Genomic DNA, 23,690 nt, shown 5'->3' with positions numbered 1-23,690 from the left:
AAGTATACTGTGTCTTTCCTCATATTTCTTTGCAGACAATACATATGTGTCAAGTTCAGAAAATGATGAGGATGTCCTAGTCACCACGGACCCGATTCCGTCATTTTCCATAGAATTGCAACAGGTAACACTAACGCTATAGTTTTCTCATCTTAGCTCAAGTTTGTAAACTGTGTTGGTCAGGTGCTTTTTGGTTTCAGTGAATCAAATACATCTATGTTCCTCTGAGAAATTCACATGTATAACTTTTATATCTAAAGTATATTAGCTTTTCAATGATGTTTAAATGTATCATGTCAGTATTACTCCTGAAAGTATTTCCATCCACAACGACACTGCTAGACAGACTGAACACAGCAGCTGTTCGCAGCCTGTGGGTCATGACCCCTTTAGGAGGTTCAAACGACCCTTTCACAGCGGTCAGATATCAGATATCTTCCTTATTGGATATTTACAAAATTACAGCTGTGATGTAGCAACAAAACGCTTTTGGGTGTTGGGGGGTCAGTTGAGATCCCCTGGAATACAGGAAACCTAGGGCAGTCAAATACCTAGAAGTGAGTTGTAAGACCTGAGAACATCTCTGTACTTGCTCTTTAATTGGTTAACGTTTTTATGCACAATGAGAAACCAGAAGGTCCTGTGTGATCGATCTTCAAAGTACCTCTTCCTTCACAAAAGGGGGAGAAAAGCCTGGAACATTTTTGTCTAGGAACTCATGAAATTTTAGCAAATAATGCTCTAAGATCCAAAGTAATGTAAAAAATTCTTTCTTGCAGAATTAAGAAAAACAAATGATATTAACTGCTGTTTGTCCATAAGATCTAAATTACAAAAGGAAAATGGGGAGGTATGTAAATTACATTTCATTCATCCCTTTTATTTTGATAGTGTTTAAAACTTACCAGGTATCGTATTTAGTATATTTCGATGACAGTTGTGTATGGTGAGTGAAACACAGACCCACGACATTCTGTTTGGTGTTAAGATTAACCTAAGGAAGATGTGTCTGCTAAATTAATAGAAAGGAACCTAAATAAATAATATACATGCCATGTAATTTTTTATTCTTCACATATAGCAATATAGCTGACAGAAAAACACCCATATGCCTTCTTCATCAGTGTGAGGGAAGGCCCTTGGTCCTGTGAAGGCTCAATGACCCAGTGTAGGGAATGCCAGGGTGGGGAGGCAGGAGTGGGTGGGTGGTGGGGAGCACCCTCATAGAAGCAAGGGGAAGGGGATGGGATAGGGAGTCTGCAGAGCAGAAACTGGGAAAGGGGATAACATTTGAAATGTGAATAAGTAAAATATCCAATAAAAATTGAAAAGTTAAAAACTAACATAAAAAGCATACCTTACTGTATACAGTTTTGATGACATGTGTGGGTTTTTTAAAGCCAAAATAACATAGTCACAGGAATAGAGTTATATTCTAGTGGTTTTTATCTGTTTTTAAAAACTTAAAACAAATTTGTTTCATATCCTTGCTTTAATTTTTTTTTTATTGGTGTCCAACAAGGCCATCTGTGATCTATGAGTGGCTGTCAGGGCAGAGAAAGCACGGACACAGTGAAGTTGAAAGTTGAAAGTTACGCTTGCTTGGGGTCTCGCTTGCTGGCTCTTAGTGTCCTACCCTTCACTGGAGTTTCCCTTCATTGTCCACTGTGAAAACTACTGCTTCAGTAAAGCTGTCGATGACCCAAACCTGTTAGAACTTCATTCAATCCAGAGTCCTGCTTCATTTCATTAAAAACCTGAAATTTGGGCATGATTAGCAACACGGATGATGGAGTTCTGAATCCAAAGGAAATGCTGATCTTTTTCTTCTTCCTTCTCCTTTTCTTCTTCCTCCTCCTCCTCCTTTCTCCTCTCCCTCCATTTTCTTTCTTTCTCTCTCTTTCTTCTTCCTCTCCTTGTCCCCCCCCTCTCTTCTCCTCCTATATTAAAAAAAATTGCTAATCATGACAGGCATAGCAATACTAGTGTGAATTTTAATTGTTCTTGAGATATATGACAGATGTTTGGCTCAGTTAATTAAAAACTCAGACATCAAATTAAAAGCATATTAAATTAAACATTTCAAAATTTGAATTTCTAAGCAAATCATTCATGTATACTGGAAGTTCTCTTTGTATTATGATTCATATTTAGTTACATAATTTGATTTTTTTTTTATACCACTGGATTCCAAGCTTCCTCTTTCATACTGTTGCTTTGTGTTGGCGATGGAAGCGAAAGCCATCTTGGGCAAATAGTGCAGATGAACTTTTAAATAAGAGCTGAATTAGTGCGAGCCTGTCAAAGGTTGTATCAGAGAAGAGCTGCAAGCATGACTGATCATACACAGTTTGCAGTGTCCCTGTAGGGAAACCGCACGTATTAGCATCTGGATCTTCAGGGAAGGTTTATTGTCAGTAAACGTCTCTAAATGAACCAAGGGCGTCTGCAGTGTTACCTCTGTTGCTCCTTTTCTTTCATTTTTGAAGTTACGCTGCACCAACAGTGTGTTCTGTATGAAACCCTCTCATTATGCCCAAACCTGTTTGTTATGGCTGCTTTCTGGTTTGTCTTTGTCATTTGAAGGAGTCAAGGCAGAATAGTACGGTGGAAGAAGACTCGGAGGGTGACAACGACTCTGAAGAGTTTTACTATGGAGGACAGGTAAGCGGCCCTACCTCCCAATGCAGCCATGTTTGTCCTGGTGGAAGGAGGGAGCCCAGAAGTGGCGCAGGCCTCAATACACAAGTAGAAAACATCAGTCGTTGGTTTTTCACTTTCCACACAGTGTCCATTCACACTTACATTGTAGATCTTTGCACTGGGTTTGTCTACTGGATTTAGTCTATTAATTAGTTACCGAGGTGTGGGGGTTTGGCTAGGATTATTATTCGACTGTTCACATTGTTTGTTATTGAATTTGGGTTAGCATGCAAGGAAATGGGTTTCACTCAGACAGTCTTACACATAGGCATTCTACTCTGTTCTTACTCACCCTTTCCCCCTCTTTATGGTCTTCCTTTCTCCAGTCCCCTCCCCCCTTCGTTTTCATCACAGTGTGAGAACTCCATTGCTCCTTCCTGTTTCTCTTCATTCACTCTGGCAAGGCCACCTTCCTTCCCTCTCTCAGTGACTTTCAGCAACCCCACACATACCTAGATTCCACAGAGTGAAAACAAGGACACTTTGTCTTCCTCATAGACTTTGTAAGAAATATTTTTACATGTTGTTATTTCTAAGAAAAGCATAGATTGTTAGTTGTAAATCGAAGATGATTGATTTTAACAAATTTTGATTGGCAATAATTTTCTTGAGAAATACTTGTTTCTTGGTGAAGATATATGAGGAAGATTTTTAAATCTGTATATATAGCATGCCTACATATGTGTTATGTAGGAGATATGTAACTCTCATGACTCAGAATAATGTTAAAACTTAAAACCAGGCATGTTATTTTAAGATGCAACCATTTAATACGTTGCTAGGTTTCTGTGACCTCCTTGATCAAATGCCTTTGTAGTTTGTGTCTGTGCGGGAAGGATAATATGATAAAATAGGCCTTTAAAGATAGTTAGTATGGAAGAGAATTAATGTGACAGAATAAAAAAATCAGTGCTTGCTAAATCAGACATACACAAGGCAGTAGGAACATGGGCATGATTAAGTAGGTTTCCCTCTATGGAGTAACTTTCTAGATGTTGGGCAGTTGTCTAATACTGTCACTCCCAACACATGACAGCATGTTACCTGTCTTAGTTAGGGTTTTACTGCTGTGAACAGACACCATGACCAAAGCAAGTCTTATCAGGACAATATTTATTTGGGGCTGGCTTGCAGGTTCACACATCTTCATCTAAAGGCTGCTAGTGGAAGACAGGCTTCCAGGCAACTAGGGTGAGGGTCTTAAAGCCCACTCACACAGGGACACACTTACAGCAATGGCCACACATTCTAATAGTGTCACTTCCTGGGCTAAGCATATACAAACCATAACATTACCAGTATGTAAAAGAGGCTTTCCAAATCTGATTTTTCGTTGCACTATTCATTCTTCCAGAGGGGAATTTGGTGCGTTACTTAGTCTAGATTGTTTCCAGAATATCTGCCGGTCATTCATTCCCTTTAAGCATTTGCATTTCTGCAGATAATCACTTTTAAAAATGAAATGTAGATCACTAAGATCATTGGAAGTAGCAAAAGCTATCTTCTAGGATGTGACTGTGTAGCATAAGTACAAAGAAAGAACCAGGTCTCCTCTTCTTTGCTATTGGAAGGCATAATGAGCTGGAGTATTCCATCATGCAGACATATGCTTGATTTACCTGATGAAAATTGGAACAGTAGTCATAAGTCACACTGAGTAGAAATGAATGTCATATAAAGGATCACTTCAGAGCACAGCAAATAGCTCAGAATAAGAGAAACGAAGAGGAGAAAACCACAGTGTCAGTCCCATGGTACTCAAGTATGCGTGGCTCTTTCAGGGCCATGGTACTCTTTAAGATTTCTTTCCTAGTTGAGCATGACAGGAAGAGACAAAAGACTAGATTGAAGACAGGTAGATAGCAGACACAGATTAAAAAAGATATCCCAGTAGAGGTTTCAATTTAATGAATCACCTCTTGGGTGCTGTGAGAGAGTCGGCCTTGTGGTTCACCAACTTTTGGATTCTAGATTTATTCTTGAGTAAAAGAGGCTTCTACATATCTTTGGGATCAAAGATATGTCTGTTGATCTTCTGCTTGCATAGCGGAACCAAAGGGGAGGGAAATACTGATGTGGCTCATGGCTTGTACAGAAGGACCAGGAACACTGTGAAGAGATGGAGAATAAAAAGTTGGCATTCCTACTGAAATCTACATACTAACAATCTACCTTAATGGGAGAATCAATAGTTCTAATTCTATATACATACAGACAACTGAGAAGCATGACATTCTCAATAGATACATACATGCATATAATACCTATATGCATGTATAAATAAATCAATGAATAAAAAGACTAATTGTAGTGAGAATCTTGTGGAGAATCTTGTTGAAGTAAATTTAAAAGGTCTAATGTTAATTTTAAAACAATGAGCTATCCTAGCCATGTGTGAATAGAACTTTTCGAAGGTGCTGTTGGTTCACCTGTAATGACGTTTTGCACAGCTTTTTTTTTTTTTTTTTTTTTTTTTTTGCCTCTTGGTTCCTTTTGACTCTTTTCACTTAGTTCTGAACCATCCTTCCTGGCAGGTGAATTGACACGGGAACTGCACAAACACCCTCAGCTAGAAGCTGATCTGTCTGCAGTGAGGGAGCTCTATGGACCACATGCAGTTTCTCTCAGGTAAATGGCTTCCGTACTTTACCTTACATTCGTCATTAGGGCTTTCTATTAGAGTAAATTAAAAAATTCCTTACAGTGATTATGTTTAGAAATGTTTGAGGAATTCCACTGTGCCTCTCATGGTGCCAAAGGACAGCTTTATGGCTTTTCGTTTCATATTAAAGTAAAATTAGATGCATTATAGAAATAATTCGTTTTGAGTGTTAGTTTGCAAAAGGAGCAGTCTCTAGAATCTATGGACATACACTTGTGATTTCAGCACTTGGAAAGCTGAACCAGGAGGAATGCCAGTCTGAGTTGATTCAGGGCTGTGTAGCAAGTAGCAAGGCCGTGTGTGTGTGTGTGTGTGTGTGTGTGTGTGTGTGTGTGTTTATTATTTACTACAATAGATAGTTCTTTCATCTGGGCCATATCGTTTCGAACAGTGAAAGTAAATAATGCAGAAATACTGTTACCCATGTGGTGAATGCAGGCGGAGGTGGGAGACATAATGCATGATAGTTTGAATGACAGTGCGTTTTAGTCTGTAATTAGCTATACTCTGGTTATAAAACGTTCCTCTTACTCTTTTTTTCTATTTAGTGTAAGACAACATTTGTGCCCTTACACTGGCATCTACAAGTCAAGCCGGCTTCTTTTAGAGTCTCGCTCTTTGTATCTTTGCATACATACAGTGTAGTTTCTAAGTCTCTGTGGAATTCTAGGCTTCTTTCCTGACCTCAATTTAAGCCCTAACTACCAACCGCCAGCTGGACTCCATTGCTTCAGAGCTCAGGTCACTTGCAGAAATTGCCCTTTTGTTGAGGCATACCCCTAAACACCTCAATTCCAGCCCTAACTACCAAGTTGCCCTGCCGGACCAGGTTTCCCCAGGACTCAAAGCACTTGTACAAGTTACTGTCTTGTCAAGGAGCACTGCCTTCACACCGCACTATGAATGCCAGCTCCCTGAGCTCTCCTCAGATCTCTGCACGGATGGTTTAGTCTGTATTCTGTGCACTCAGCATTTGGCTGTTGAGTATATTATTTGTTATTTTATTAATAATCTACCGACTAGAGAGATTTGCACTGCCTTTTGTTTATTTGTTGTATCTTGATTTGGTTGGCTTTTTGACTCATGATCCTGGAACTTAACATGGTATGGAGATGTTATACAAAATAAAGGATTCATGGTGGGTTCTTGACAGTTGGTAGTGGCATCATCTGAAAAGGGACAAAAGGACACATTGTCTAGTTATCACTCAACCTCTCCGGTGGACACACCTGTTTACTGAGAAGGTGAACAAATATTTTCACTTGACAAGTCCACACAGCATTAATTTACAGTGGTCATGTTCTTCATTTAGATTTGAGAAATAACCACTCAGTGCCTCCTCTGGCCTAAATAAGTGAGGACCATGTTCCCGAACATCTCTCTTGTTTTTGGAGATCCATCATACACATACAATTGTGCGATTATCTTTGGTAAATGAAGTTTTTACAGACTTTAAAATCTTAGCTGGATAGTTCTGATCACCCCAGAGTTGATCTATAGTATGGTCCAGCATAAGCGCTGTGAACGTTCAGTCTTCCAGAGTGAATCCACGTGGGTAGTGTAGGAGCCACCAGTAAATTATCCAAAACCATGGCTTCTTTTTTTTCCTATGATAGTGGAACTTTTCTTGAAAATTTAAAACTTTGATTTTACATACAATAATAGCGATAGTAGAAGGCTGAAGTAAGAATATGATTCAACCAGAATTCAGCTTCCCGTCTTCCTCTCAAAACATATATTGTTGGGCTGAGGAGATGTCTCGGCAGTTAAGAGCACTGACTGATTCTTCCAGAGGTCCTGAGTTCAATTCCCAGCAACCACATGGTGGCTCACAACCATCTGTAATAGGATCTGATGCCCTCTTCTGGTGTGTCTGAAGACAGCTTTAGTGGTATACTCATATAAATAAAATAAATACATCTTTAAAAAACATATATTGTTGTTTAAAGAATTGCTTTAGTAGATGCTTTTTTTAAGTTAAGACTTTTCTAAAACACATTTCCATATTTCCTGAGCTATCATATGACTGTGAAATGTTTGTGTCTTCACCCAGTATTTATCTGGCCTGTGTGGTGATTCATTTATATTTTCTATCAGTAACAATGTTATTGACAAGTACGATGTGTTATAACTCCATAAGTGCTTGAAGTTCCAACCAAATGAAATACCTAAAAGTCAACAATGACTTGAATTTTTTCTTCTGGTCTATTTTTCTTATAACAGTTTTGATCTCACTTAAATCTCAGTACAAACCATGTTCTTGCCTTGTCTCGATTTTTTTTTTTCTAGTTACAAAGGACGATTGCAGAATAAGTAACCTCTTTAGGTCTCATGATATGAAGCAAACAACAGAAAAACTTGTTCAATTTACTTTAAGTAAATAAAAATGAATTTATAGCCTATTCCAATCCTTAGACATACTGAGAAATGGTTATTTAGGCAGAAGGCATTGGACTCCTCCTTGCAGAGTTCTAAGTCTATTGAAAGCAGACTGTTCTAATTAGCAGTTCTTTAGCTTAATTGAGATGCATAAGAACTTAATGGAGTTTGAAAAGCAAAAGTACCTTAATATGCACGATAGGCTATTTGGTGTCTTTCTTTTTTCCCTTTATAATGTGACACCTAATGAGAAAGGCAGCTAACCACATCTGAGCTCCTTATAAGAGATAGAAATAGCTGATTGGATAGGTTGAAGCAAATCCCTTTTAAATGTAGGCAAACACTGATATAGAAAAAGCAATTCATAAGAGATTTATTACTAAAATTGATAATGGAAGCTCAATCTGTCCCTCCATCAAAAACAAGGTAGTGGCCGCATGGACCTGTGTGTTTAAGCGTTGGGGATGACTTTGCAGTCTTGTGAATGGGAGGTGTGTTGGATCCTGCAGGATAAATATCTGGTGGTCAGACTAAATGAGTTTCATCTTGAGTCATGTTAGCAAGATGTACTAGTGTGCTTTTCATTGTAAATGTAGTTCTCTGGTCATGTGTTCCTAAAATAGTGTGGATTAGCGTCATTTGAAAACAATTTGAGATGAGTAATTTTTAGAAATGGAAGGAAATTTCTCATCACTCTGGAGAAGAGATGGTTTTGGTTGTCACCTTGTGAAATACCAAATGTCAATCGCAAATAACTGATCCTTTGTGATGATGACATCTTCCCTTTAAAAACATCGCATCGTCCCAGTGCATACCCAACCTCTTACTGCAGGTACAGCCTGATGCACTGTGGATGCTCCCAGGTTCTTGGGGGTTGTACATTTTAATCTTATTTTACCAAGAGGCTGCTGGATTAAGCCTCTCTGAATTGATGTTTGGAGAACCAGAGTATTCTGGGGATTGGATGGTTGGAGGAACCAATGGGCAGCATTAGATGGATAATGGCAAACTGTTACATTCTAAAAGACATGGCGTAACTAAAGATGTCTACTTTCTTCCGGTCCTCTTAACTTTCTATCTACCTCTTTCCTAAGAACTGCTTCCTCTTCTTTGTCACATGATTAGATTGTCTTTGCCTGACACCTTTGGTCCTAGGCATACGCATACAGTAGTTCTCGCCAATGTATTATGTACACTGGACAGTGAGTCTGTGTGTCTTCTGGATGTCGTCCCCCTTGGCACCTCAGTGATGACAATGACTACCCTAGTGCCATGTGAGGTGAGGTATTAAATCATTAGCATTGAGCCATCGAGGTCTTAAATGTGTTTGTCACCACAGAAGTCTGTGATTCAGCAAACGAAGGTCTCAACCTGCAGGTTTATACCACCCTGTCTAGCATACTGATTCTCCACACTCTGGATTAAGGGCATTAAAAAAATCTCTTTTTTTTTCTTTTTTTTTTTTTTTTTTTTTCTCAGAGCTGGGGACCGAACCCAGGGCCTTGTGCTTGCTAGGCAAGCGCTCTACCACTGAGCTAAATCCCCAACCCCAAAAAATCTCTTAAGTGAAAATCAGGAACTGATGAGGGATGTTCACAGTACAAAAAAAACTGAAAGGAATGTTTTCCAGATGCACAAATGTAATTGAGACGTAAGCTTCAGTAGATCAGATCCTGCGTGCCTGCCTCTGCTCCCAACCCTGGACTTTGTTCAAGCAAAACCAAGGGTTTTTTGTAAAAATGACCACAAAATCACAGCAACTTTCTGTTCTTTTCATCTTATGAATGCACTATTGTTTCAAAGAAGTTCATATTTCTCTCTCATCTGCCTCTAAAGTCTTCTCAGCTTGTCTTTTAGAAAATTTTATAGCCGTGTTGGATAGCAGTCTTAGAAAAGCTTTAATCTTCCCAGACTTTCTTCCCGATGGCTAAGTGTGCACATTGCTTGTCCCATTCACACGCATCTCCCACACTGGGCAGAAACACACACTGAGAGTGACCTGCAAGCCGCAGAGTTTCAGATGCCACAGGGAGGTGTGTGTTTCTTCCTAAGTATCGTCTCAAAACAGCACTGCCCTGTGGTTGAAAGCAGAAACAATTAAATCATAGTCAACATTTCTCAAGAACCTGTGGTAGAATTGTGGATATAATATATATATATTTGATAGTTAATAAGTGAAAGTTAGGTATCTAAAATGTTTTTATAATAAACATGTTCACAGATAATTTGATTCAAGTTGTTGTAACTATTGTAACAGTAAAATTAACACACTGGGGTTTATCGAGAAAGGAAAACCAGCATACTCTAATATTCAATACAGTGTACATATTAAATATATTTAATATATATTTGAATGTCTTGTGAGCATTTCTTTTCTTGGGAGGAGTGTATTTCTGCTTACATCTTATAGTCCGTCACTGCAGGCTGCCAGAGCAGAAGTGCAGGGAAGGAACACAGAGGCAGGAACTGGTGCTGAAGACATGGAGCAGGGCTGCTCTCTGCCTTGCTCTCCAAGGCTTGCCATGCGCCTGCCTTTCTCCCTCCTTCCCTTTCTCTCTCCCTCTGTTCCTTCCTCCCTCACCCCCCCACCACTCATTGACTTGCCCTCTGTTGTCAAGACCCATGGAAAGTGATTCAGGCTCAGAAGAGGTGTTGATAACTGGGTCATTCCATCTGGACAAACTGTAATCATGCTTGTAATCTCAATGGAAACCATGAAATTGCCAGCATTAAGGAAAGAGGACATCAGCACAGAAATGCGATTGTATATGCTTAGTGCCATTTGTGAACTCTGAATGGTGACACCAGTGGAACCATTTTCAGGGACGTGTCTGGACAGCACTGCAAATTGCCTCTTAGTTGTTCACTAGTACTCTGCCATGGTGACGCAGAATGCCTGTGACCATGTACCTCACTGTCTTTAAATAAACAGTGTCATAAATAGAGAAGACACTAAGTTTTGATTTAAAAAAAATTTTTAGAAATCATACATGAAATAACTATCTTAATTGTCACAATGAATGGTTTTAAAATTAAGCATGCCACCTGCTAATCAATCAGTCTTTTCTATTAGATCCTTTAAGCTACTTAGAGACTCTTTTGTGGGTTAGGATTTTGTATATGTCTGTGTCTTTCCTCCTGCCTCTTTTTTTTTTTTTTTTTTTTTTTTTTTTTTGGAGCTGGGGACCGAACCCAGGGCCTTGTGCTTCCTAGGCAAGGGCTCTACCACTGAGCTAAATCCTCAACCCCTCCTCCTGCCTCTTAACCACAGTCTTCAAGCTAAGACAAACTCAGATATTCTACTAATGGAATTGCAAAGAGGAGAGGAAGAGGAGGTGTGGTGATGAAGAAGAAACGAAGTCCTAGCCTTGATAGACTGGCCATTGTGATTCCAAGTAGTTCTAATCCCTTTAATAACAGTTAAATAAATGTCGAGAGCCTCCAATAAGTCATTCCATGCATTTGACTTCATGATCACAGAAATTACTGTAAGGACACAGGTATGCAGAGATTTCCTTCTGAGGGAACATTCTGTCTGTATTCATGGTGCAAAGCATCAAATGCATTCAGGTGTTTTATTTGTTTCACAGTTGCTAGGTTTTAATTGCAACCATTTAAATATTTGATTATGAAGAACAACACAGAAAGCACTGATCATATTGAAGAAGAGAAATAACAAGAAAGAATCCCTTGTGTACCATATGTGAAGATTAGAGGGAGATCGAAGCAAAAATGGTGATGTCTGGTGTCTTAGTCAGGGTTTCTATTGCCTTGACAAAACACCATGACCATAAAGCAAGTTGGGGAAGAAAGGGGTTCATCTGGCTTACATGTCGTCCATCCTTATCACTGTTCATCATTGAAATGGGTCAGGACAGGAACTCAAGCAGGGCAGGATCTAGGAGGCAGGAGCTGCTGCAGAGGCCATGGAGGAGTGCTGCTTAGTGGCTTTCTACTTCTAGTTTGCTCAGCTTGCTTTCTATGGCTGGGCCATTCCCCATTAATTACTAAGAAATTGCCCTATAGCTGGGTCTTATGGGGTTATTTTCTCAACTGAGGTCCCCTCCTTTCAGATAACTCTTAGTTTGTGTGTCAGTTAATATAAGACTAGCCAACACATCTGTCCAGGTATGGTGACTCACGCCTGCAATATCACACGTATGAAGCTGAATCAGGAGATCTATGTGTTTGAAACCAATCTGGCCAGGTAGTGAGACCCTATCTCCCAAGAAGATGATGCTGCTGAGTTAATTTTATACACTTTATCTATTTCTGATATATAATAGCATCGCCTTTCTGAATACAGGCTAGGTATGTGTTTTTATAAAATGTACACCTTTCTAAAAAATAATCTTAAAATGGACACTGTATTCATACAAACATTCTTTAATGCCTATGAGGGTAAGGTAAAAGAGATCTTCTAGACATAATCTTTATTGGGCATTACAAAAAGCCCAGGAAATCTAAGATGATGGAAGAAAAGTACAAATGAGGTAATCAAAAAAGTAGAATATTTATTTTCATTATTTAATAGATTGCAGTGTGTGTGTGTGTGTACATGTGTACATGTGTACATGTGTACATGTGTACATATGCTTGAGGGCATTTGCCTGTAGAGGTCTGAGTCACCTTGGAGGCATTGATTCTATCTTTCCATCACATGGGTCCTAGGGATCAAAGTCAGTGCCTGCTCCGTGTTTTACACACTACACACAGGGTTGGGTTTGGGTATATATAGATGGATAGACACCCCATAGACATTTTAAGTTTTTTGACACCCTCATGTATTCATCCAATGAACTTAAGTTATTTCCATTCTCTTTCTTCATTATGCCCCTCTTCCACTGGAACCCATTTCAACAAGTATCCCTCCTGCATGGGTGTCTGGTGTGCGTGGCCCACTGCATTCAGTAAGAGTCACTGGCCCGAGTATAATGTAACCCCATTAACTCTACTGTTTTCCACTTGACTATGTTTTTACTTACCTATTTATTAATTTCTTCACTATTAGTAATGTTAAATTGTTTACTATGTAAGGATGTGATGGTATCGTTCATTGATCTTTAGACTGGTATTCAATATAGAGTGAAATAAAGTGGTGGTTATTAACCATTGGACTAGTTTGATGCTTGCATAAATGACATGTATGTGAAGAATATTAAAACTGCTATTCTTTGTTTTCATTCACACATAAACATACTACACATAATTTCAAGAGGTGCTTGGTTCATGGTAGCAAATTGTGCCAGTTCCCTGAGTCGCAGTAGTCTCCCCCCAAGTGATTGTCCAGTATTACCTACCACTCAGAGGAAAATTTAATTTCATTAAATTAAAAACTATTCTGTACAAAAGTTGGTTTTCATAATGACTTTTTATGACCCAGGGATACAGTTTTTAGCATATACATGGAAAAAAAGAAAGGTGGGAGAACAAACAATCTCAAACTGGATTGGCTGTAATTCCTCCATGTGGGTCACCCTATCACGACTTAGTTGTTGTCACTGTGTCAGACTCATGGCTACTCATACTTTTAATACTGTGTAACAGCACATGGACCAGGTTCCAAGTCACCAATGCTGGAGGTAGAAGAAGTATCCATTTCCATTTCATTGTGTGTCCCCCTTACCTCCTTACATCAGAAACTGCTTTCTTCAGTTAAGATCAGTTCCTTTTCCTCTGAGTGGTTGGTGATACTGGAGCAGTCACATACGGGAGACGACTGTGACTCAGGGAACTGGGAACTATTTGGTACCATGACCCAAGCAACTCTTGAATTTATGTATATGTGTGTGTGTGTGTGTGTGTGTGTGTGTCTGTGTGTGTGTGTGTGTTCTGTTGTATAAATAGGCCAAGAAAGAGAGCAATCAGAGTAAACTGAATTACTTTACTCATATCCAAGGTCACTTCTGATCGTAAAGTCACCAATCAGAGTTAGTGACTACACTATTAATTAAAATAACCAATCATGTGCAAACTATTTTTTTAAAAATGAAACTATTCGTGTTAATCTTTGCTTTTAGGGAATATGGAGCTATCGATGATGTAGATATTGATCTGCACATTGATGTCAGCTTCCTGGATGTAAGTATCAGTTTCTATAGTATGACTGGTACATTTAATGTACATTTATCTTTATTGAAAGAGACTCAGCTTGGATTATTTTATAGCACCATTTCCTCCTGCAGCTGTTAAAGTGATTTATGAAGATTGATCAATGAAGCTGAGATAATACATCTTTCTCATTGTTTTTCCATATATTGTAAAATGTCTGTTATAATAGCAATTCATTATATAAGTTCTCATTTTTATTGTCATACAGGAACTCAAAATGAATGAATGTTTTGGCCTTCTTTTTACAAAATACTGTTTTTTTGAAATAATTTGTAGACCTTTATAATGTATGCATTCTATTAACCTAAATTTAAAATTTGGGTGTTATTTTTTCTTATTTTGAGGTCTAAAAGAAGCCAGACTTATTCTTTCCATGTATTTGTGCAGGAGGAAATTGCTGTGGCCTGGGAAGTGATTCGAACAGAACCTATTATTGTCCGATTACACTGTTCTCTTACACAGTACCTAAATGGCCCAGGTTAGTCTTCTTTCTCTGTTGTTTTGAAGATTAACTATGAACTGTGCAAAATGGATGTGCATTTGCTAATTGTGAACTTGTTAGGCATCTTGATAACTGTGTGGGTTCTGTGCTAAGCAAGATGATGTATCACCCATATAATTATGGAAATGGCACAGATAATGCTGAACTCAAGAGGCTCAAACCGTTTCTGTAAGACAAACAAAAGGACGCCTCAGAGGGTCTGAGCACAGGTGTAGCTCCGGACAGATATGTTGGACTGACCTTAGACTTGGTTACTTCATTTCCCTGTTTATCCTACCCATGACTCCCAGAGAATTTCCTCAGAAAACCATAACAAGTGGAGGTCGTGCAAGCACGTTTGCATTTTGGATTCCTGTGGGATAGCGTTGTTAAAAGCAAGGTATTCTACTATAAGCAACTTTTGCCCAAATGCATCTTCCTACCATTGAGTGTACACACACACACACACACACACACACACACACACACAAAATATTCCAATTTCATCTGCTGATATTAATCTAGTTACTTTCTTCTGTGATCACCCCAAGACTTTGTTCCTCGTGAGCTTTCATTGGGTTCACTTGGGGTTGACTGAAGTGCTCCCCACCCCACTGGTTTTCAGTCACGTGGGATATGAAGCTGGAGGGTTTAAATGTCTCATTAAGTTGGAAAGACGTCATGCTGCATTAATGACCAACAGTTTATATGGTGATCAGCTGGCCTGCACTGATGTTGGTGACCAGAGTCTGCCTCACACTTGACATGTCCAGGTCTTTGGGCTTTCATCATGATGGACAAGGTCCAAAAAGCATGTTTCTTGACACAAGGTGTGCCTGCTTAATTTTATCCTGACAGTGGTTCAAAGGCAATGGGTTCTCATGTCTGACCTTTTAAAAATATTTAAATTAGGATAAAATTATGTTACTTAATTTCACTGAAGCACCAGGTTTATGAGATGAAATGAAGTCTTGTCCATATAATCCTAACATGTGTATTGATCACATATAACTCTATTGTCTTTCATATTACCTATCATTTCTATTATTCTTTTATTCCTCCTATCCAAGGACTTGTGTTTTTGCCAGCCTATCACCTACTCCGCCCATTGATTTAGTTTATAACTCAGTGTTGAACTGAATGACCACTCTACATATTTATTTTTTCTGTGTTCTAAACTGACCCCACAGTATACCCTGTGGACCATCTGGGCTTTTGTTTGGTTTTTCTAATCCAGTCCGTATTGTTTTGAATGTTAGCTGAGATCCTTAGCCAGGGATTGTCCAGGATTCATTTTCTTAGCTGTGATTCTTCAGTTTGTCCAGCAGGCGCTGAAACGCTCTTCACAAGGTTTTGTAAGTTTTTATTTTTTTTTTCTCTTCCAATAAGAGTTGGAGAGGAAAACAGCGTCGTGGTGACCTATATCCTGAAGTTCTGACAGCTGGGAAGCTGGGCTGGGAACTGTTTGCTGTCACACCCTGCTCCCTTGACACCCTTTAGGAGCATTGGTTCCCTACCCTGACAGCATCTTCCCAGCCCTGCATGGCTCTAGCTAACAGCTCACAGATCCTAGGTAGACTGTACGAAGACAGTCTGCTTCCTTACATAGGTGCCCTACACTCCCACAATTTGGATATGACTCCTATGAGAACAGTGGCCTAGATATACTCTCAGATGTAATCCATGCTTGACTCCTACTGACAGGATAGCACCAAAGGGGATAGACCTCATTTTGTGCCCCTACTGCAGTGTTCTTTTTCAGTCATGTTCTCTGCTTTGCTTACTGGGTTTACTGGGGTCTCCTGAGAGCAAGTCTTAATAACTGTTTGTGCCAGATCCTCACTTCGAGTCTCCAGAAGATTGTGACTTGTTGCTGCTCTGTTCGCCAGTGTGAACCTAGAGTAGTAGTCTCCTGATACAGCCAACTTCCTTAAGGGCATTAGACAATTTAAATTCTGAGGGTTAAGCAAGGTCATGTCAGCAAAGCTCATGAGATCATGCTGCATACAGTGAGGAGGGCAAGGTCACGTTAGTGGAGGCTGTATATAGTCACAATGGCAAGTCGAGCTCGAAGCCATTGTGCTGAATGATGATAAGGGCTAAGATGTCTACCCCTTATCTAAAGGACATGCCCTGGGAGTGGCATGAAACCCATCCCAGGAACACCTTCTGTATTGGAGGAACAGAGATTACAAGACTGTGGTCTTATTTACTTGGAGTTTTCTTACATGATCTCAGAAATCTCCTCATATATCTTTATTCATGAATGGTGTTATGCCATCAACTCAACATGGGTAGAGCAGGAGAGGAACCAGCAACCTCAGGAGGATGGAAATCCTGCCGGGCTGACCTGACTCGTTATGATCAGTCTTCAAGAACTTACTGCCTGTGTGTGGTTCATTTGCCCCTCGTATGAGATGAGTTTGTGACTGATGGCTTTGCACGCTCTCTCTCACAGGGTGGGTGGGCATTTGGGACCAGCAAGCAGGTCCCTGGAAGTTAGCTTAGACTTGTTTGTTTGTTTTTTAATAGTAAAATTTTCTTCAACTTTTTTTATTACTCCATTTGCCTGCGGTTTGGCTGCTTTTCTCATAATTCCCTAACACACTAGTTAAATTGTAGGTTGTTCAATTTTCTACTTACATATCTGTCTTACTAGTAAATTCTTCCAGTAGTTACTACTTCTTGTTGAAAACTTTGGGAGAACTCGATTTAAAATGGACCGTGGTGCATACATATGAGAAGGTACAGAGATACCATGACTGAAAAGAGACAACCAATTTTTTTCCAGGACAAAAATTGGGGTTGTCCTAACTTACAATTTTTAATTATTGCAAGCAGATAAAATGATGGAAATTTTTTTATTAAATCTTATTTAGAAGGCAATTTTTATACTGTGGACAATAATTACATTATTTTTTTTTCAGAAATTTCTACACGCATGCTATGCGCTTTGATCAAATCCACTCTCTTCTAATTCCTTCCTCCATTCTCCCGTGATGAAGGTCACAGGCATATTCCCCCCAGCTTGTATTCTCACACACCCTGTCCCTCTCCTTTATAAACCTTCTGAGGCTACTCAGTGCTGTAGCTACTTGCTAGTTGAGGGTCACCTACTGGAGCCTGAGCAGTTTCTCAAATCCCTGAAGAAAACTCACTCTCCCACTCTCTGTCACAGTAGCCATCAATGGCCAGTAGCTTCTGAAGTAGAAGGCAGAGTAAGTCTCCCCATCCATTATGGAATTTTGGCTGGCTTGATCCCGTGCATTTAGCCACAGCTTCTGTGAATTCCAAACTTACTGTGTCCAGGAAACACCGTTTGGCTGTATTTGACCAGTTCTTCCCACTGTTACAGTCTTTTTTGCCCACTCTTCTGAGGTGATCCCTCAGCTTTAGGAGGCAGGAGTGTGGGATAAATGAGATGGTATTTCTTGAGGGGTGTTTTGTAGTTTGTCTTTGAGGTATCAACATTTATAGTAAAAGAAACTTGTAAAAATTTGTGAGTAATCCAAGATTTAGACTGACCTACTTAGAAGTTATTTTTGAAAATCATTCCCTCCTATGTTCTAGGAATATATGACTAGCACTAATTTGCAGTACAGTATTTAGTTGGTGCTAATCTGACTGTGAGTGAAAAAGCACAGAAGAAATAGGACACGTGTTGTATAGTTTGAAATTAAAGATAAGGATGATTTTTTTATTGTTTATGGTTTAAACACTATTAAGCTTGTTACAGTAATATGCATTACATAGAATTGTTGATCTGTAGGGAGGTTTCATGATTAAAGGCGCATGTCCTCCTTTGTTGGAAATGTTGAACAACTGCCATTAGTAAGGTCTTTTGTTTGAATAGCTCATTATTGCTATGAAGCCTTCATGTCCCAAAGAAAATTATATGAAATAAGAAAATTTTATTAACTTTTCTATTATTTTAATGTGAAAATACATCTCTCTTTCTGTCAAATTCTATTTTTTTTCACCTTGAATGAATCTTGTGTGAAATCTGGGAGAATAGACATTTCTTTTTTTTTCTTTTCCCTCCCATGTGAAGTTTTTACTTCTCAGAAGTGTATACAGGACAACAGCTTGGTAGTCTTTGAAGCCCTTTACAAATTCACAAATTCCATTGACAGTTTAATAAAATTTTACCTTTATACCCCACCCACACACTATCCTCTCTTACTTCTTCCCTCTTCTGCTGAAGCCTTTCTTCAGTACAACAAACTCCTCCTACATTGATGTCCTCTCTGTCTGTCTCTCTGTCTGTCTCTGTCTCTGTCTCTGTCTCTGTCTCTGTCTCTGTCTCTCTCTCTCTCTCTCTCTCTCTCTCTCTCTGTGTGTATGCACATATTCGTGTGCTCATGTGTGTGTCCCACTGAGTTTAATTATAGTTGCTTGGATGAGCATGAATGTAATGTTATTTACTGGAACACAGGCAACTTATCAGTGGCTATTACCACTGAAGAAAACATTAGCTTGCCTGTAGGCCAGTGGTACTCAGCCTTCTCTAATGTTTCTTAATATCGTTCCTCATACTGTGGCGACCCCAACCATAAAATTATTTTTGTTACTACTTCATAACTGTGCTTTTTTTACTGTTATGAACTATAATTAAATATATGATATAAAGATAGTTTTTGGGTGACTGTACAAAAGGATCATTTGACCCCCCCCAAGGGGGCCATGACCTACAGGTTGAGAACCCCTGGTGTAGACACTCTGAGGGTTAAGGCCTCCTGAACATGGTCCCAGGCTTGTGGATCCTTTGCAACTAACCAGAGTTGTGATGAGGCCATGTGTTCAGTGCCATGCTATGTCCTGAAGACTCACAGAACTCTTCCCCAGTGTGTCTCTCCCGTATTCTTCCCAACCAGTTCTTGGTCCTGTTTCCTGAGCTATAGAAATTCTGTTTAGGGATGAGTACTCCACAGTGGTGTAGACCTACTTTTCTTGTAAGAGAGTATTTGTCATGGTTTCTCTTTTATTATTATTAATCACTTCATTTGTTTACGTTTCAAATGGCATCACCCTTTCTGGTTACCCCTCCATGATCCCCCCATCTCATCCCCACTCTTCCTCTTTCCCCTTTGCCTCTCTGAGGGAGCTCCTCCCCCACACTCCCACCTCACTGCTCTAGGAGCTGTGGCCTCCTTTGCTCTGCTCCTTTATTCGATGAAGCGTACTATTTTAGATGAGTTTATCCACAAGTCCTGGCTCAAACTTTATAGTTCAGAATAATTTTCAACTCATTATTACTGGTTTTCGGGAAGTTATTAAGTTTTTAAAACATTGTTAACATTTTGCATAAAATGCTTTTAGAGTTACTAAAAGCTAAAGATAGTGTTGAGTTTCCCTGTGCTCTCCATGCTGCTTCCTTGACTTGTTTATATCATTTCATTAAAAAGAATTACTTATGGTTAATTACATCCAGTTTAACAGGATTAGTCATTTTATCACTGGAGCTTTGGAATATCTTTAAAGTAGCATTTTATGAGCTGTTTTGGTGTACTCCTAAGTTTTTAGGTCATTTAGATTGTACTGTTACTGAGGAGTGAGTCAATATTTGTTATTATAGTTTCCTTAAAAATTAATCATTTTGATAAAGTATGGACACTCATTGTCTAGTCTTCTATGCAATGACTAAATCTTAAAATTTGTTTGTTATTTTTAGAATTACCTTTAATATTTGCTGGATAAACACCACTGCCATTTCCCTTCTCTGTCTATCTCCTCCACTTTCTCCCCTGAAGGGTTTTAATTTTTCCAGTGTCTTTGGACCTTGCTCTACCTTAAAAGTGTGCTAAGACCCTTTGGATTTCTGTCCCTTCTCTTCTTAGTCACTTTTTATTTTTACCCACGAGAAGATTTGATGTTTGAAGTCTTGGGGAAAAACACAACATACTCCTTTTTTTTTCTCTTTTAAAGATTTATTCTTATTTTATGTGTGTTTTGTCTGCTTGTATGTCTGTGCACTGGTGTGTGTGTGCACGTGCATGCTTGTGTGTGTGTGTGTGTGTGTGTTACACTTGAGGCCAGGAGAGAGCATCTGATCTGCACCTGGAGTTACAGACATTTATGAACCTTATTGTGGGTGCTGGGAACTGAGCCTGGGTCGTCTGCTGGAGCAGCCAGCTCATTTATCCGTTGGGCCATCTCTCTCTGGCTACTTACTGAAAAATCCTATTCTTACAAAAAATATTGCATAACATTTTCAGGATTTTTCTTTCGATTGCAGTGACTTCTTATTTGGAACACATGAAATTGGACAGATGACCAGTGTCCTTCGCTTTTACAGAAGGGTTAGAACATCTTTAGATGGAACTCATGGGTGTTTGGGGAAGGGTGTGCACCCATCCTGAGTAGGGCAGCGTGGACCAACACCTGTGCAATGTGTGTGACTGAGCATGGCTTCCCAACCCTCACTGTTCTGGCACATTGGGTGCCCAGGTGGTGTCACACTGTGATTTGTGCATGAGTTTTCCTCCACTTTTACACAACTCTATTTCCTTTCTACTCTATTCCACTTTTTTTTCCTCCCAGAAAATTCTCACTAAGAAACTTTTATCCCCCATCTGGAAAATTCAATAAAACCCTTGACCTCAAATCCCCTTTCAGTTGCTCCTACAGTGCAGTGTTTTCTTGACTGTCAGATTTTATTATTATAGCTTCTTCTGCTCCCTTCATTTCTTCTTTCCTCTCTTCTAATCCACAAGGACAAGGTTATGGGGCCATCACTTCACATACAAATCAACATTTCCTGTGGCTTCATAATGCTGAATGCCATGTGACCAGTCTTGAGTACTCATCTTAACTCTGCATCTTTTTTCTTTTGGTTGTTTTATTTATTTACATTTCAAAGGTTATCCTCCTTTTCTGTTTCCCCTCCCCTCTGCTTCTATGAGGGTGCTCCCCCACTCCCCCACCCACCCCAGCCTCACTGCCCTAGCATTTCCCTACACTAGGGCATTGAGCTTTCACAGGACCAAGGGCCAGCTCTCATCTTAATTGATAATTTGTTATTTCACTTTTTTTTGGAAAGCATTTTATGAATGTACATTGATCATCTAGTGTTCTGGAGACTCCACCCTCTGGGCTGTCCTACCTCAGGCTTCTGTGCCGGATGCCTGAGAACTCATGAATGTACAGCTTTTCCTCCCCAGCAGTGTCTACTCCCTGAGTAGTTTGGCCTCACAGTTTTACAAATGTGTGAACAATGGCTGTTTCAGATTCACAGCTCTGGTGCATATTTCTACTCCAATGCTCTCTACCTTTTATTGACCATTTTCACCCTTCCTCTACAAATATCAAATTAACCATTTCAAATTTAAAATATTTAAAATCAAATGATCATTTTTACTTCTTTAAATAACTATTTAAGGTAAGTCACTAATTTTGAGAGTTATGTAAGTGTATATATATAACGTGTATCTATATATGTACACATACACATACACACATACATACATGTATATGATAAAATACAGACATCAAGAACATATACAGTGAAAAATAAATCTGTGCTTTATCTTCATTTCCTGCTGTTTAAAAACTAGCATTGTATATCAACACATTGCACTTACAGTTTAAGAATGTTACCTGAACTGTCCAAAGTGTGGTGCTTATTTTGAGATTCTTCTTCATATTCCTGTGTACTAAATATCAGCGTAGACAGATATTTGCATAATCATGCAACCTGTACTTATCTTATATTTCACACTTAATGTAACTTAAACGATGTTGCGAAGAGCAGTGTTCATCCCTCATCCGTGTGCGGGTGTCTGCACATGCACATCAGTAACAACTCAGTCATTTTGTGCATGAGTCTCAAGTCAGAATTTAACTGTGTCCCTCCCCTCCCCCTCCCCTTTTCAGTGCCCACGGTTGATGTCTTTCAGATTTCGACAAAAGAGCGGTTTGGATTGGGACATCAGCTGAAAAAGTAAGTTTGCTGAGGAGTAAAAAATGAATTACTTTCTGGGAGAACCGGATTCTCATTTTGTACTTTTCGCTCTGTTTCTGTTCTCCTACGTCTCTTTCAAGCGAGTCCCTGGGGATGGGGCATCATCTTGACACAGAGAGTTCTCAGAGCTCCCTTTCCAGCTTCCAGGACCCATCTATCTTCCCGTCCACATCCACTCATCCTTCCACACCCCACAGTCTACCCTTCTTGCTCATGTGGACCCAGACTTCTCGGTCTCTGATGTGTCCAGCAGAAGGAGCAAAGGCAGGAAGGTGGACGGGGAAGGAGAGACTTCTCCTTTGGGAGTCACCTTGAGGTAGTTTGTTGTTTTAGCGAGTTTTTTTTCTGTCCTGCCGAGCTGTCGAGCATTTTATATCTGCCCCTTCCCAACATTCAGTTGCTGGTTTCTGCTACTTGTTCCTCTGGCCTGGAGAAGGCAGCAGGTTAGCACCCACTGACTCTGAGCCATTACTGTTTCCCACATGTATGCTTTGAAGCACTCCTTTGTGAGTTCTCCCTTTCTTCCTGGTCCTTTACTAAGAGTATGTGTCTTAGTTATTGTTATTGCTGTGATGTGTCATCAAGACCACAGCAACTTTTATAAAGGAAAACATTTAACTGGGGCTAGCTTATAGTTTGGGAAGCTTAGTCCATTACCATCATGGTGGGGAGCATGGCAGTTCCCAGGCAGACATGGTACTGGAAAGGAGCTGAGAGTTCTGCATCTTGATCAGCAGGCAGCAGAGACTAATGTGTCACACTGGGCATAGCACATGAGACCCTGAGAGCCCATTCCCACAGTGACATACCTCCTCCAACAAGGCCACACCTCATGATGGTGCCATTCCCTATGAGCCAAGCATTCAAACACATGAGCCTACTGGGGCCATTCCTATTCAAGCAGCCACAGTATCTCAGTTTATCTTTTTTTTAAATAAATGGACATGGTTGTCCCAAAAACATACTGTTCATAGAATTTATTCGAATAGGGCAATGTATTCTTTAACATGTCATCATTAGCATTTACGATCTATCATTTCTGTAGTCACTAAGATTCTGGCACACTTTGGTGTCATTAATGAATATGAAGGAGAAATAAATGGTGATCGATTGGGAGTGTTGAGAAGAGGAAGCAAGCTTTTGTTTCTGGTCCTCTTAAAACCCCACAGGAACTAATTCTTAGTGGCTTTTAGCTCTAATCACTTTGATTTTCTGAATTCTACCTCTGTTTTACCTAAAACCCTGTTTTTTGTTTGTCTTTTTTTTTTTTTTTTTTTTTTTTTAATAAAAGGAAAAGGAAAGCACTGTCGATAGAGCCGGATAAGAGGGCGTTTTTGTCTTTGAGTAGAAAAAGATCAGTGGTGAGCTATAGACCAAGGAGTTGACTTTTCAGC

The 23,690-nt window shown here is 39.5% G+C and overlaps 1 protein-coding gene across 1 annotated transcript in view; it reads left to right on the top strand.

Annotated features, from left to right (window-relative positions):
- Parp8 (poly(ADP-ribose) polymerase family member 8) overlaps positions 1-23,690 on the top strand; it is a 165,762-nt gene that overhangs the window by 92,157 nt on the left and 49,915 nt on the right. The window contains 8 exon segments of the mRNA XM_032898861.1: positions 36-98; positions 101-124; positions 780-850; positions 2,587-2,671; positions 5,238-5,331; positions 13,765-13,825; positions 14,243-14,333; positions 22,209-22,275. Coding sequence (XP_032754752.1) covers positions 36-98; positions 101-124; positions 780-850; positions 2,587-2,671; positions 5,238-5,331; positions 13,765-13,825; positions 14,243-14,333; positions 22,209-22,275 — 556 coding nt within the window.

Source organism: Rattus rattus, chromosome 3 (assembly GCF_011064425.1).
Source record: "Rattus rattus isolate New Zealand chromosome 3, Rrattus_CSIRO_v1, whole genome shotgun sequence".
Taxonomy (NCBI): Eukaryota; Metazoa; Chordata; class Mammalia; order Rodentia; family Muridae; genus Rattus; species Rattus rattus.
This window is presented reverse-complemented; position numbering and strand designations above follow the sequence as displayed.